Here is a 14,973-nt window from a genome sequence, read left to right as displayed (position 1 = left end):
TAAGATTCTTTTTCTTTGGTTGAAGATGGGTTGTTGTTTATGATTACTCTTGCATTCTAATTTTACTATTTTAATGTCTGCCAACATTAGGATATATCTATTGTCCGCCTTTAACTCGGAAGACGAATAGAAGGATAGAACAAGGAATGTGGGAACTTATTCGTTCTAGGGTAAGAAACTTAGAATGATTCGTAGATAGGATACCTGTGACATATACCTATATACCATGTTTGGTTAATAAACAAGAAAATAACTTAGTGCACCTTTGTTGATTTGAGCTTATCCCTGCTCAATGATGTAGTTAGGCAATCAACAGGGGTAGGTGATTAGAGGTCGAAAGATCATGATCATATAATTAACTTTGTAAATTAGTAATTTAATAACCTGTTGTAAACTAAAGTGAGAGATCTTATGCCTGAACTTATCTTACACTGAAGCCCTATAATCTTTCTTAATCTGAATATTCTCCATTGAAATTGAATCGTCTGTTAGTAATTAGTAATTTGTCTTTATTATAAAATCATTAGTTTTAAAATCCATTTTTATAAATCTCTTACACCTGCACATTTACTTACTTGCATTTGAAAGTGATAAATTATCAAGTTAAGGTCCTTTGGGTTCGATAATCTGGATTGAAAGAGTCACTTTATTACTTTATTGACCACGTACATTTGCGTGTGCTATAGGGAGCAACATCTTTCAATGTTGTATCATTTTATGATGCAGATACATGTATTAGATATCCTCAACATGCGCATCATTGAAGATTACATCCATCCAACTTTTGGTGAGACTTCCTTGCTTTCAGAGAAACTCTTTTTAGTCCAGTCATTTTTATTTTAGTAGTCCTTTTGAGGTAGCCGTGGGCCTGTCTCAGTACATATCTTATGAGTTTTAGAGTCTTCATAAATAAAAATAGAGTTGAGTCAGCTAAACCTTTCAGAGTTTATTTTTAAATATTATTTTATTATGTATTCAGAGACTTATTTTAGAGATGCATGAGTTTATTTTAATGTATTTTAAATGCTCACCCTTATGTTTGTATTTCCATTAAGATAAGTCTTCCTCTTAGTAGTTAGCCAGATCAAGGGTTCGCTTGGGAACCAGGAATAATTTCTGAGTGTCGGCTACGCCTAGGATGTACATTCGGGGTGTGACACTATGGAGCATATGTATGGAGGAAAATAGGTTAAAGACGTGCAGAAATAAAGGGGGAACAAGATTCTACATTTGCTAAACAAAGGGAATCAACTTGCGAATTTTTTGTTGACATGGCTTTTAGTTTTACACATACATTTCAAATCAACAATTTTCAAGAGGCTCCTAAGTAGGCAAAATGAATCATTAATGTAGACAAGTCACAAATTGCTAATCTAAGATAAAAGGTCAGAATAACATTAGATCTAGACTAAATCCAGTGATCAATAAGATAAAAGTGATCGTGGTAGAATCACCAAATTCGAGAGGTGCCTCATACTTTTTCCTTGCTCAACAAAATTTCTTACCCGTTTTTATTTGTTACTTTTGCGGACCAATAAAAAAGTTATTTTTTTCTTTTGATTAGGGATTTTAAAAGGTGGCTTGGGACACCATAACTTAATTTCAAGTGACGACTTTAAATAGATATAATAATTCATTTTCAATACAGTCACTTCAATTGAAATAATTTTTTCTCTTTTAAAAAAACCTTATCCATCATAGAGGTGGAAAAAAATGGGGTTTGACACTCATAACATGTCCTTCTTAGCCTATCAAGCGCTCCTAGTGTTACCTCGAAAGTATGGGGTATAACATATGTGATTCACTTAACCTCCAACACTCACGACAATTTCTTAACTTCTCTGACTCATATTGATCTACTTACGACACATTTTAACGTGAAAGTATAGGATATAACAGAAGGACTCTCTTATTATTGTCCCACCTTTGTCATTTATGACTATACCAATCATGAGAGAGGTGTTGTTACTTTGAACTTGACTAGAGAAATGAAAGGACTAAAACAAATAAAGAAATAAAAAATAATAATACGAAGAAGATTTGCAAAGGTGAGAGAGAGTTTAGGAGGATGATCAAGACAACAAATTTTGGAGGAGAAAGTCAAATTTTCTTTTTTTGGTTCAAAAGCTTTTTTCTTTAAATTGAAAATTCTTTTTCTTTTTTTAATAATTTATATAATAGTCAAATCTTTTTAAGGTGCCCAAGTTGATTTTTTTTTTTAATTTGGATTTGTTTAAGCACTTGGAGAAAGTGAAGACCACATTTTTTGCTATATTAGCAAAACATGTCCAACACGTATAAATTTTGAATGACATAGGCATTCAATTGAAAGTAATAAGTGATTGAGGATTAGTTATGAATTGGACAAATTATTAATCGTTCTTTTTGGGTTAACCATTTTTAGGAAGGGAAATGTGGTGTGGTGTCCTCCTTACATCACAGTACATCACAGTTCACATGACAAATACTCTCTCTCATCCTTTTCCTCAAGTGAGGTGCATCCTTTTTGTGTGCCTCGTTCCTTGGTCGTTCTGTTGCGCAATCCATCACGGTACGCCTAAACCCTCTCGCTCCCTATACCAATTCATACGTATAAGTTTCCTATAAGTTATGTAAGTACGATGTGAAAGTAGAAGACAAAAGACATGCACGCATACAATAGGCTACCGAGTAGTGGACACAGCAGTCCATCAGCACCATCATCTCCCCGCCTCCGTTCCAAACCCGCTCCTCGTTTTCCCGGTCAACCCGCCCCCAAAACCCTTCCCCAGCATCTTGCGTCCCATTTTCTCTCTCTTCTTCTTCGTAGACAAGGAATTTTTCTTTTTGCCCCATTGATTTACATATCCGCAGTGCTTTTTTACATGGATACTCTTTCCTTTCACAACCTTCCACCTCCACATTATGCACCACCTGGCTCCATTTACCGTAGCCCACAGCTTTATGCTAACCTGCGACCTGAAATGGAGTCCGATAATTCCACTGCTGATGCGGTTAGCTTTTTGCCATTTTCGGTTTCTTACTTTTCTTTCGTCATTTCTTCTCAATTAGATTTATTTGTAATTGACTTGGATGACACTGTGCCTTCTGTTGTTGAAACTTGACTAATTACGTGTAAGGGAGGAGTTTTTTTTTTCTTTTTCTTTTTCTTTCTTTTCTTTCTAACTTGTGGGTTTGTGGAGAATTAGTGAGTCGGCTCAATGAAAAGTTTGGTTGTTTTTGTTCAAAAAGAACTGCTTGAATTGGAGTGGTTTCTTCTGGATCTGTAACTCTCACTGAATTTGGCTTGTTCTTTATTGTGGATCATGTCATTGATCATGGCGGGCTTTAGTGTCCTTTAGCAGTTAGAAGATAGAAGATGAAAGGGGAGTGTTGCAATAGCTTGACAGTTAAGAGAAGAAATAGTCATACTATGATGAATCGTTTGAATTTTTAAAAACCATTTTGAAAATTTATACAGCTTAACCCAATTAATTTGGAATTGATACCTATTGATTGATCTGTAGTGAGAGCAGGAAACGAAAGATAAAAGGAGGAAAAAAGCTATAGAAACACCTTTTCACGTTGAAGAGTTGTGATTTTTTTGAAAATTTGTGACTTTCTCAAAGAGTTGTGACTTTTCCGATGAGCTGTGACTTTTTCAAAGAGTTGTGACTTTTTCGATTAGTTGTGACCTTTCCAAAGGGTTCTGCCTTTTATGAAGGGTTGTGACTTTTCTGATAAGACACAATAATCATCTGTTCATACTACCACTACCCTTTTGTTGGATATAAAAAGAGGGGTTTCCTCACATTTTTAAACTATGAGTTTTTAAAGTTTTCTATTCTTCTTCTTAAAACACTCAATTTAGTATATCTTCTATATTTTTATCTTATATTATATTTATTTATTTTTTATTTATATATTATATTAAAAGAAGACACCTTTTCACATCGAAGGATTGTGACTTTTCTGAAGGGTTGTGACTTTTTCAAAGGATTGACTTTTCCCAAAGAGTTGTGATTTTTTGATGAGTTGTGATCTTTTCGAAGGGTTGTGACTATTTTGAAGGATTGTGACTTTTCTAATATGACACAATAAACACCTGTAATACTATCCTTTGTTGACTATAACTATAGGGTTTCCTTACATTTTTACACTACAAATTGTCTAAGTTTTCTATTCTTCTTCTTCTTAGAAAACTCAAGTGTGATTTGTAAGTTCATTGGAATTTGGACTCCCCCTAACTTGAATGCTAAATTACTATAATACCCAAAAATCACCCAATTTAGTATATCTTCTATATGTTATATTCATATTTATATTAGAAGCAAAAACTCCAACAATACAACAACTAAACAGTGAATTATTGGGGAGAGAGGAGAAGTTATATTAGAGGTGTAATTAAGAGATTTTAAGAGGACTTTTTTACTTTTACATATCACAATCATTTATAAATTTTAAAATAAGAAAAAGAGAGAAGAAAATAAATATAATTGGAGCCCATGGAGAGTGGCCACATCACATTATCTATTTATATATATATATATATATATAAAATATATATTTGGATATTGATTTCACAACTTATGCAACTTATACTTTATTATTCCATTTATAATCGTTTACTTACATTTTTGGTTTAATAATATTGACGTTATTTTAAAAAATAGTGTACTACATGGTTTGACATTCATGTGCAACACACGTGCATCAAAGCTAGTTTTTCTAAATGCTGCTAACATGAAGTACTCAATACCTGCAGATATCGACAATATGGAGAAACTCCTATAAAGGTGGTGAATGGACACCATGCATTGACAAGTCCTCAAGAGGTAGAAAATCTGAGAACTGAACTTATCTCGCTCATGGTTTTTATGCCCAAGTACTCTTTCCTTTTTCCCCCTTTTGAAATTTTTTTCCCACAAAGTCTCAGGATTCAGGTTACTGCTGTATGTTCTACAAGTGTGCAAATGCATAATCTTATATTTTTTCCCTACTTCTATTAGAACCGTTTTCCCCTTTGACCAAGTCCTTAAAGTGGTCAAAGAAAGATCCTAATTTATGACTTGAGGGAAGAGAATGGGAGGTTAAGTAGTACTTGAGTTTTATGTAGCAGTAGGTGAAGTGGTATGACTATGTTGTCGGACACAATACAGGACAGATTACTGGTAATGTGCATGATTACACAGACTTAACTTATCCTTGCTAAATTGTCTGCAACTTGCCTTATTATTTGTTCACCTATGTATTACTGAGACGGTTAGCATATCCTAGTTTGTCTTCGAATATTTGTACATAGTTTGTCTTACTCATCTAGTTAGGAGTGTAAGTGATGTCAACTTGGTAAGCATATTTGTTCCCCTCTCCCTTAGATGTCCTGCTAATTTGACAGTCTCCTTTTTAGATGTTTGGGGTCCTAGTCAGATCAATTCTACTATCGGATTTCACTACTTTGTCCTGTTCATTGATGATTTTTCCTAGTGCACTTGGACATTTTTGATGAAAAATTATTTGAGTTATTTTAATTTTTCAAACTTTCTATACCGAAATCCAAAATCAATTTGGGGTTTATATTGATCCGTAGTGAATGTATCATAATATTTCTTTTTAGTTCAATAGGTCATGAACTTTCATGAAATCATTCATCAAACATCTTGTCCTTCTCATCTCACCAAAATGGGGTAGTTGAGAGGAATCTTATTGAGACGGCTTGCAGCCAACTCATACAATCTCATTTTCCAATGCGATTTTAGGGATAAATCGTATGCCTTCTGCACCTATTTTGAATCAAGTCTCACTCTTTGTTTTGTTGTTGCACTTAGCTTTATTCTTTTTACACCTTGTGTTTTTGGGAGCACGTGTTTGTGCAAAACTCTACTTCGGAAAAGACAAGTTAGCTACTCGTGCTCTTAAGTGTGTATTTTTATGTTACTCGAGGGTGCAGGTTATCGATGCTACTCACCTCATCTCCAGTGATACCATATGTCCGCTGATATACATTTTTTGGAACTCAACTATGTTTCACAGGTCCTGGTGACCATCTACACATCTCTGAGGTGTTACCAGTTCCATCATTTGGGGATCCTTTCATTATCTCTTCTTCCTTTTCTTCTACAACTCCACTACCTACCACTTTCATAATCTATAGCTCCACCACCTATGAATCCACCATCAATAGTTTCCCCAATTTCAAAACTACATTCTACTACTGCATCATGTTTGATTTATCATCTTTGTTAGCGTGTAATCAAGTTCAGATGATTCACGTGCTACACCAAATCCTTCACATACTACAGACTCATCGTTTGCTCCTAGTCCTCCAAGTGCTCTTCAAAAATGTATTTGCTCTACTCTTAATCCTAATCCCAGTTATGTTGGTTTGATTTATTATTTCTTATCATCACACCCTCTAAGCCTTCTTTGTCTTCTGTATCCCTTGTTTCTATCCCTAGGTCTACATGTGAAGCACTTTTTCATCTTGGATGGTGACAACTTATGATGTGGTGATACTTGCGAGCTTGTTCCTTTACCTCCACATAAATCCACAATAGGTAGTCAGTGTTTTCTATTCACAGTTGTTGTGTGCCATTGGCGCCTTTATCAGTTTGACTTTGACAATAAGAATGCTTTTCTCCATGACAATCTTGAGATGAGGTTTATATACAACAACCACCTAGGTTGTTTGGGGGAATCTAATGGTCTTCTTCATCGATTGCGCCATTCACTATATGGTTTGAAACATTCTACTCGAGCTTGATGTGGTAAGTTCAACAAAGTTATTCAGGAGCTTGGCTAATTCATAGGGAAGCTAACCATTCGATGCTCTATCAATACTCTGCTCCAGATCTGTGCATGTATTGGTCGTTTATGTTGAGATATGATCATTACGGGCAAAGGCTAAGATAATATTTCTAAATTGAAGCAACACCTCTTTCAATACTTCTTGACTAAGGATTTAGGTGGAATGTTGTATTCTTTGGGTATTGAGACCATCCAATCTAAATCAGGTATTATTACTTAACATCGGAAATATGCTCTGGACATTCTTTAGAAGACATGAATGACATGTTGTAGACCCATTATTAGTCCTATGGACTAGAATGTTAAGCTTCTGCAAAGATAAGGATAGCCTCTTAGTGATCCCTGAAGATATACGAGGTTGGTAGGCAAGTTAAATTATCTCATTGTGACTCGGCCTGACAATGCCTTTCCCGTAAGTATTGTAAGTCAGTTATTGGGTTCTTGTGTGATGTCATTAAGATGCAGTTAGTCGTATCCATTGATACATTTCATCTCGGGAGAGGCAACTACTTTACGATATTGAGAACATGGGCAAATTGTTGGATATACTGATACAACTTGAGCAGGGTCAACCTCTGACAAACGATCTTACGATCTACTTCTGGATATTGCCTCCTAGTTGGGGGAGATTTTGTGTCTTGTCCTTATCAACCAAGAACCAGCATTCAATGTAAGGTGGGTTGACATTGCGTTTAAGATTGATAGGTTCATTAAATGCCAGATGAAAAAGGAACAAGTCCTCCCTCTAAGAGTAACTGATGCTAACTACCCTTTTTCAAATGTTGTGCAAGAAAGCAAATGGAAAACAAGGGATTTACGATCTGGTGAGGTAAAAAGCAAGGGAAGTAATATAGAAGTAACTGCTGCAGGTAATATTTTGGGCATCCATGAGAATGGACTTCTTAAGAGATGTCTAGTCGGGTACTGTAGTGAGGAAACCAAGGAAAGGCTAATAACGCCTGCTGATATTAGAACATGGTCTTCAGCAAACTAGAAGAAAGCCTTTGGAGTCAACATCTATGAGCTATACAGTGATATGTCTCGATTTGAATTCCCAAATAGATATACGGCGGGGTATATTAGTTGAAGAACTGCAGTTTCCATCTTGAATGGTGGTGCACAATATTAGGAAGTACCCCCAATTCCGCAGAAGTCAAGGAAACGTGGATTGGAGCTATGGGGATTCCTCTACACCTGTGATCTCAAAAGGTTTTCCAAGAAATAGGAGAAATCAAACTAAGCTCAAAAATCATATGAAATGGACGAGAATACTGGTTACAAGCGATGGCAGAGGACTATCGAGGGAGGTGTCGGTAGCTCGGAATGGAATCACCTTACTTACCAATCTGGGCGGAAAGTACGACTAGGTTTGAATTAACGCTGGAAAAAGGGGTCGGAGTCGTCGGAGAAGGAGCAGTTGAAAACCCATATTAAACTCTTGTCCAACGGGCTAAAGAAATTGATCACTGCTGAGTACAATGATTCCATCAGATTAAGGATTCTAATAACAGATAACACGTGGGCTGTGATTGACTGCTTGACTGATTTTAATTGGCAAAGTAAAAAAAATTGTTTGCTTTTAGGGGCTCTGAATACTTCTACCATTTCTTTTACGATCTTTGCACTTTAGAGTTCAATGGGAAATTGTGTGTGCAGTACCAACAGCATCCGCTGTCTAAATGGGAATGGATGTTATCTAGTAATAATAGCTTTTGTTCAAAACTGTTCAATTATGCACACATACACTGAGTCGGAGGCAGTGAGTGTCCCTTTCATTGCCCCCACTCCCACCTAAATCTATTTCTGAAATGAGATGTGTTGTAATCTCTAGATGTCCTGGGGACATTTAATTAGGAGTATCTGTTCTGTGATTCTAAGGATCTAACTCAAGTAGTATTCATTGTTGTGGGATCAAATACCAATGTATTTTAATAGCTGGGTTAGCCTTCAGTTGATCAGAAAGAAAGAGATCCACTTAAGCAGAAGTAGGAGGAATTGTGCTGAGAACATCTGCCCTCTTCCTGTCACTTGAGCCCGTTGATTACTGTAATTAAATTGCTGAAGTCTGATACTTCTGTGAGAGTGATACTATAAAGAGGAAGTGCATAAAACATGTCTCATATTTCATCACGGAGAACTATATCAAAATTTTATGGTTCCAAACCTTTTTGCATCTAAAGTCTGCTACTAATTTGATGCAACAGTGGAATTCTTGTCATGCTTCTTGCAGATGTATGTTAGTTCTATATGGTGCTTGATCCCTTCAGATAGCTACTGAGGGACTCTGTTATTTTTGCTGATAAATCTTTTATTTACCTCACAATAAAAGTTATTAATAATGTTTGGTTATGCAGTATATACTATATACTGTAGTAAGTGGTATCTTGTATGCTGATATAGGTTTTGGGATAATCATTTGTGTATTCTTTATTTTATAGATTCTACAGTAAATCCATATTGTATCTTTGTTAGTGTGGCAACTAAGCTTATATCGAATATATTTAGGTTTACCTGAATCAAATGGGTACATTTATATTGAGGCAAATGGTGGGCTTAATCAGCAAAGAACATCAGTAAGTACTCTGTTCTAAAATGATTACAACAACAACAACGACATACCCAGTGAATTTTCTAAGATGATTATTCTTGAAATGCTGAAGTTTCATTTCAATGACTGACATGCCTACCTCTGGCTGCTTTTGTGCTTTCTAGATATGCAATGCTGTTGCTGTGGCAGGTTATCTTAACGCAACCCTGATCATTCCACATTTCCACTTTCATAGCATTTGGAGGGATCCAAGGTTGATTTTCTCTTCTACTGTTCAAAAGGAAGGGGGGGGGGGGGGAGGGGTTGTATTTTGATTGGCTTTCTTCAAGTGGCTTATAAGTTTAAAGCTAAAAGCCATAAGTTGGGAAGACCCAACTTTTGGATTTTGACTTTTTTTGGTACTTTTTCAGCCTAAAAGAGAGTGCTTAAAAGCACTTTTTGTGTTACCTAAACACTTCCAAAACTAAAAAGGAGCTTAAAAGCCAAAAGCTACTTAAAATGAGCCAATCCAAACACCCACTAATACTTTCAGGGGCAGAGTGATTTTATTATTGCATAAATATACATATAATCAATGTACAACTCAGGAAGTGTGTAAAAGCCTGCTAACATCTCATAGTTAGCTGTTACTGGTGAAAAGCTCTTGATATGTCATATGATTGTGTAGATCAGTGAAATGCATTAAACCTGACTATGACATTAAAAATATGGCAACTCTAATTGATTATATCATTAGAGAACAAAAAAGGTTTTATTACCCTCTCATGTTCATGAGCCGTTCAAAATGAACTGTGAATTTGTATCTGTCTTCTCATTGAGGTTGTGGTTGGTCTGTCTCTAGGTTGACATACTTTGATTGATCCATTTTTTTGTGGGTGGTAGGGTGGTGGTGGTGGTGGTTATGCCTGTTAGACTTGCATCCCTTATTTTATTTTTTTGTAATGATTCTTGACCTTTTTATGATTAATGTTATAAAACTTCCAAGTGAAAGAACTAGATAAGTTCACTTTTTGCTCCGACTTAGAAATGCGCCTTGGTCCTATTATACCTAATCTTTTCTGTTTCTCATCGCCATTCAACTTTTCCGATGGCTACTTGCTCATTCGCAATTACTGTCACAAGAAAGTCGCCCCTATCTCTAAAGTGGCTTATGCACCCATTTATTTTCTCCATTAACGGAAGATCGTATTCTCTTCGTTTTTGGGGAGAAATCCTTTTATCTTATTAATACTAGTGCTGATTGTGATAGATGGTTCTCTAATTGAGCACAATAGGTGATTCACAAGCAAAATTAACATTGAATGAAACCAACTTGAGATGGATATGCGAGAACCTTTACAATGCTTCGTAAGGTTGCGATAATCTTTATAGGTGATGGGGAAAAAATATTAACTCATACACTTGCAAAATCTATCAAAGCTGTAACATCTTTGGACTAAACATGGTCGGATGATCAGAAAAATACAGCCATCTTTGCAGAGGCAATACACAACAAAGGCTGGGGTGATATTGCCACCAAAGTGCTTTGCTTCCTGGGAAATCACAACAATCCCAGGTTTAATCTCTCCCCCCAGTCTAAAACATATGTAGAGTCGGGCGAGATCTCTCAATGGCCAGACATTGCAAAGATTGACTCTGGTTATACTCAAACTTGCAACGACATGAGGGCAGAATACTCACAAGTACTAGCAAATATGTCTCATTGGCAGTATTATCAAAGGCGCTCTTAAGCCCTAAAGCGAGACTCAAAACCCGTTGAGCGCTTCACCTCGCTTATTGTGCGTTTTACTATCATCATCAAGGCTCTAAGACATACTTTTCCTTGTGAATGAGCATTTCCTTAAGAGGCGATGCTAAACCATTGATATTTCACTTTATCATAAAAACAATCAATTTTCTTTGTCCATATATTTGTTATTCATGCTTATAATTATAAGTCTTGGACTATATATATATATTTGTATGTTTTCTCCATGTGCGCCTTTTTTCAATAAAGTCCACACTTTATTTGATCTTTGAGCCTAAAGCCTGAATGAACCTTAGGGCTTTTTTGTGCTTTTCGATTTTGATAAGACTGCTCATTGGATGCTTTAATGACCTTTTCCATCAGAGTCCCAACTCAGATACGATTCAAAATGTCCATTAATAGATGGAATATATGTTCTACTCTGAAAGTGACACCGATGAATCATAACCAGTTCCTTTTTGACTCCCATCTAGGCACGAGTCGATTCGAGTTCACGCAGGGGACTGGTACTAGAATGGAAGACGTCTCTCTCTTCAATGGTGGTCTTTGTTCACAGCGTCAGAATTGTCAATAATGGAGGAGGAGCATAGAGGGATCAAAGTTTCCGGTTTTCTGGTTCAGGCTTGGACTTTAAACACATTCAATATAGTCAGGAATCTTTGCGGTTTTTTTTTCCAGAATTGACGAGGACACAATAAATCGAACCCAGATGTTATGGGCCAGGATATACAACAACAACTTACCTAATATGACTCCACAAGTGGAGTATAGAGAGGGTGGGAGTATACATAGACCTTAACCTTACTTTGGTAGGTAGAGAGACCGTTTTTGATAGATCCTGAGCTCAAGGAAAGCAAAAACACAAACATTTATGAAGACATAAGTTTTAACCACAACATTATAGTAAGAAAATAGAGGCATAAGAGACAGGAAGTGGTAAAAGAAAAGTAAGAATTAGAAATACAAAAATTGTAAAATAATAAAAATTCCAAAAATACTACTAATACTACTAGCAAGAGAGACGAGATGTGAAACTATTTACTAGTAGCAGTCTAGGATATGGGTCAAGAAATCTTCTCAAGAGTTGCTGATGAAATTTATTATAGAGGAAAGTGGATGGAGTTACGAGACTTCAATCTTGCCGGACGTACATATAAAGATGAATCTAGTCAAAACAGAAATCGGAAATTTTGAAGGAGGTGCCTGTAAAGTGGCTAGCAGAAAGATAGTAGGTGATAAAGGAGCCCTATATCTCGACAATGCACAACTCAGTGGCATTAGATGTCAATCATATGGGCTCAAGCATAGAAGGAGAGGCTATCATTGGGAACTTTAATTCAAGTTAGAACCTAAAAGGCCTGGCAGCTAATGAATTGGGCCAAAGGTTGGATAATTTTAATTATCAGATCTTGTTTGCTGATTTAAAAGGTATAAATGAACAAAATTCTCCTAGGCACTCTTCCCGAGACTAAACTTTAGAAGCCCCTCCCAGGCTTCTGATTTCACTTCGATGGTCTTCTACCATTGAAAATCTTCTCTTCTTTTTTTCTCTTTCAAATATGGATAATAGAATCTGTTAGAATAGGAATAGGTGTACACAATTTTACTTAGAATAGGAATATGAATAGAAATATGAATAGTTTATAGTATCCTACTTGGAAAAGAATTAGTTTATAGTGTCTATAAATAGGGTCTTTATGTAATATTATTTTTACACAATTCAATAATATTTTTCTCCTATATCTCTCACATAGTATCAGAGTGTTGGAGAGAAACTTCAAGTCACCGTGTGCCAATTATTTTTCCAGCGACTTTTGGGGGATGAATTTTGTCAGTTTTTTGTTCTGTGGGTGTTGTGGAAAAACCAACACCATTACAAAGCTCAGAAAGCTCAGGCGACCAAACCCCAGCCAGAATCACCGGAAAACAACACCTCAAGCGTTGTCACGCGCCGTTTGAAGGTGAAATTTTTCGGCAAGATCTGGTTAATGCGCCGGCGCGTGATGCTTCTTCGATCAATTATTTTTGAGTTTATTTTTGGTTGGGGTCGTTCAGTCATTCCGACCAAACCCCAGCCTGTTTTGTCCAAATTCGAGCCCCAAAATTAGGGTTCCGGCAATTGTCAGCCAATTTTCGGCGAGTTTCCGGCAAAATCAGGGTTTTTAGACCAAATTTCTGCAGTCAGATCTGTCTTTCCAGTTTCCGACGATTGTACTTTCTCCAAATTTTTTTCCAGATTCCTATATGTATATATTTCATAATGTCTTTTGGGATTGATATTTTTGGCTCCAAAAATATAGGAAGTTCAAGCCCTGTGATTACTGTGGAACCATTAATGGGAAGCTCAAGCTATTTAGCTTGGGCTTCCTCAGTTGAGTTGTGGTTGTGGTATAAGGGTCAAAGGCATCCAAGATCACTTAACCAATAATGTTTGTGTGGTAGATGAAAAGGCCAAGGCAAGTGAGAAAAATGCAAAAGTCAAAGCACAATGGGTGAAGGTTGATGCTCAATTATGTAGTTTCCTATGGCGATCTATTGATTCCAAGTTGATGCCTTTGTTTCGCCCATCCCAGACATGTTATTCAGTTTGGGAAAAGGCTCATGCTTTATACACTAATGACGTATCTCAATTCTATGATGTGATATCTCGAATGACCAACTTAAAGAAACAAGATTTCGATATGTCTACTTGGGACAGGTACAAGCAGTCATAGAGGAATTTGAAATGTTGATGCCAGTTACTACGAATATGGAAAAACAAAAAGAGCACAGACAGACGTTGTTTCTAGTTCTTACACTTGCTAGACTTCCTACTAACCATGATTCAGTGCGTGATCAGAGTCTAGCTAGTCCTGTAGTTCCTACAATTGATGAATTATTCTCTCGTCTACTTCGTCTTGTCGGGCCTCCCAATCACAAAGTAGCCTCATCACCCACCATTGACTCCTTTGTTCTTGCATCTCAAATCATAGAAAAACGAACATATCAATCTATGGAGAATCGATGAGGAGGAGGGCGTGTTGAAAACCCTCGATCCAAGTGTAGTCATTGTCATAAACTTGGGCACACTCATGACATATGGTACATTTTGCATAGTCCACCACCTAGTTATGATCCTATTGCTCTAAAGGAATATAATGAGTTCTTTCAAAATCGTGCAAGTAAGTAGACATCTCCACAAGTAGCATCTGTGGCTCAGCCTAATCAATCATCCAATAATGCTCATATTGCTCATACAGAATATGATGAGTTCCTCCAGTATCGAGCAAGTAAGCAAACGTCACCACAAGTAGCTTCGGTTACACAACTTGATGTTTTTGTTGCGGGTAATTCTTTCGCTTGTGTTTCACAATCTAGTACTCTTGGTTCATGGGTTATGGACTCGGGCGCTTTCGATCATATCTCTGGTAATAAATCACTTTTGTCTGATATTGTTTATTCACATTCTCTTCCAGCTATTACTTTAGCTAATGAGATCCAAACAAAACCAAAAGGGGTTGGCAAAGCCAAACCCTTATCTTCTGTCACTCTAGACTCTGTTCTTTATGTCCTTAGCTCTCCTTTTAATCTGGCATCCATTAGTCGTTTGGCGTGTGCCTTACATTGTGGCATATTTTTTATGATGATTTTTTTCTCATGCAGGACCCGCAGTACTGGACAGATGATTGGCACAGGGCATGAATCACAAGGCCTTTACTATCTTACCTCTTCAAACTCTTTTGCAGCATGCTCCGTTACAAATCCCCCAGACCTAATTCACAAAAGTTTGGGACATCTGAGTCTATCTTAGCTGCAAAAGATGGTGCCTAGTTTGTCTAGTTTAGACTGTGAGTCGTGTCAACTTGGGAAACACTCGTGCTACATTTTCACGTAGTATCAAGGGCCATTTTGAGTC

The 14,973-nt window shown here is 36.7% G+C and overlaps 1 protein-coding gene across 3 annotated transcripts in view; it reads left to right on the top strand.

The window, feature by feature from the left end:
• The first annotated feature begins 2,452 nt into the window (after positions 1-2,452).
• The window catches only part of LOC129882536 (protein ESMERALDA 1-like), a 47,312-nt gene continuing 34,791 nt past the window's right edge, over positions 2,453-14,973 (top strand). For 2 of the 3 annotated variants that reach the window (XM_055956880.1, XM_055956878.1), the window contains exons 1-4: positions 2,453-2,993; positions 4,745-4,814; positions 9,289-9,356; positions 9,496-9,584. In XM_055956880.1, coding sequence (XP_055812855.1) covers positions 2,646-2,993; positions 4,745-4,814; positions 9,289-9,356; positions 9,496-9,584 — 575 coding nt within the window. In that variant the 5' untranslated portion in view covers positions 2,453-2,645. The remainder of the gene's footprint in view (positions 2,994-4,744; positions 4,815-9,288; positions 9,357-9,495; positions 9,585-14,973) is intronic. The other variant, XM_055956879.1, reaches the window with a different exon arrangement.

Source organism: Solanum dulcamara, chromosome 3 (assembly GCF_947179165.1).
Source record: "Solanum dulcamara chromosome 3, daSolDulc1.2, whole genome shotgun sequence".
Taxonomy (NCBI): Eukaryota; Viridiplantae; Streptophyta; class Magnoliopsida; order Solanales; family Solanaceae; genus Solanum; species Solanum dulcamara.
Note: the sequence above shows the minus strand (reverse complement) of the source record. Positions and strands in the feature narration are given on the sequence as shown.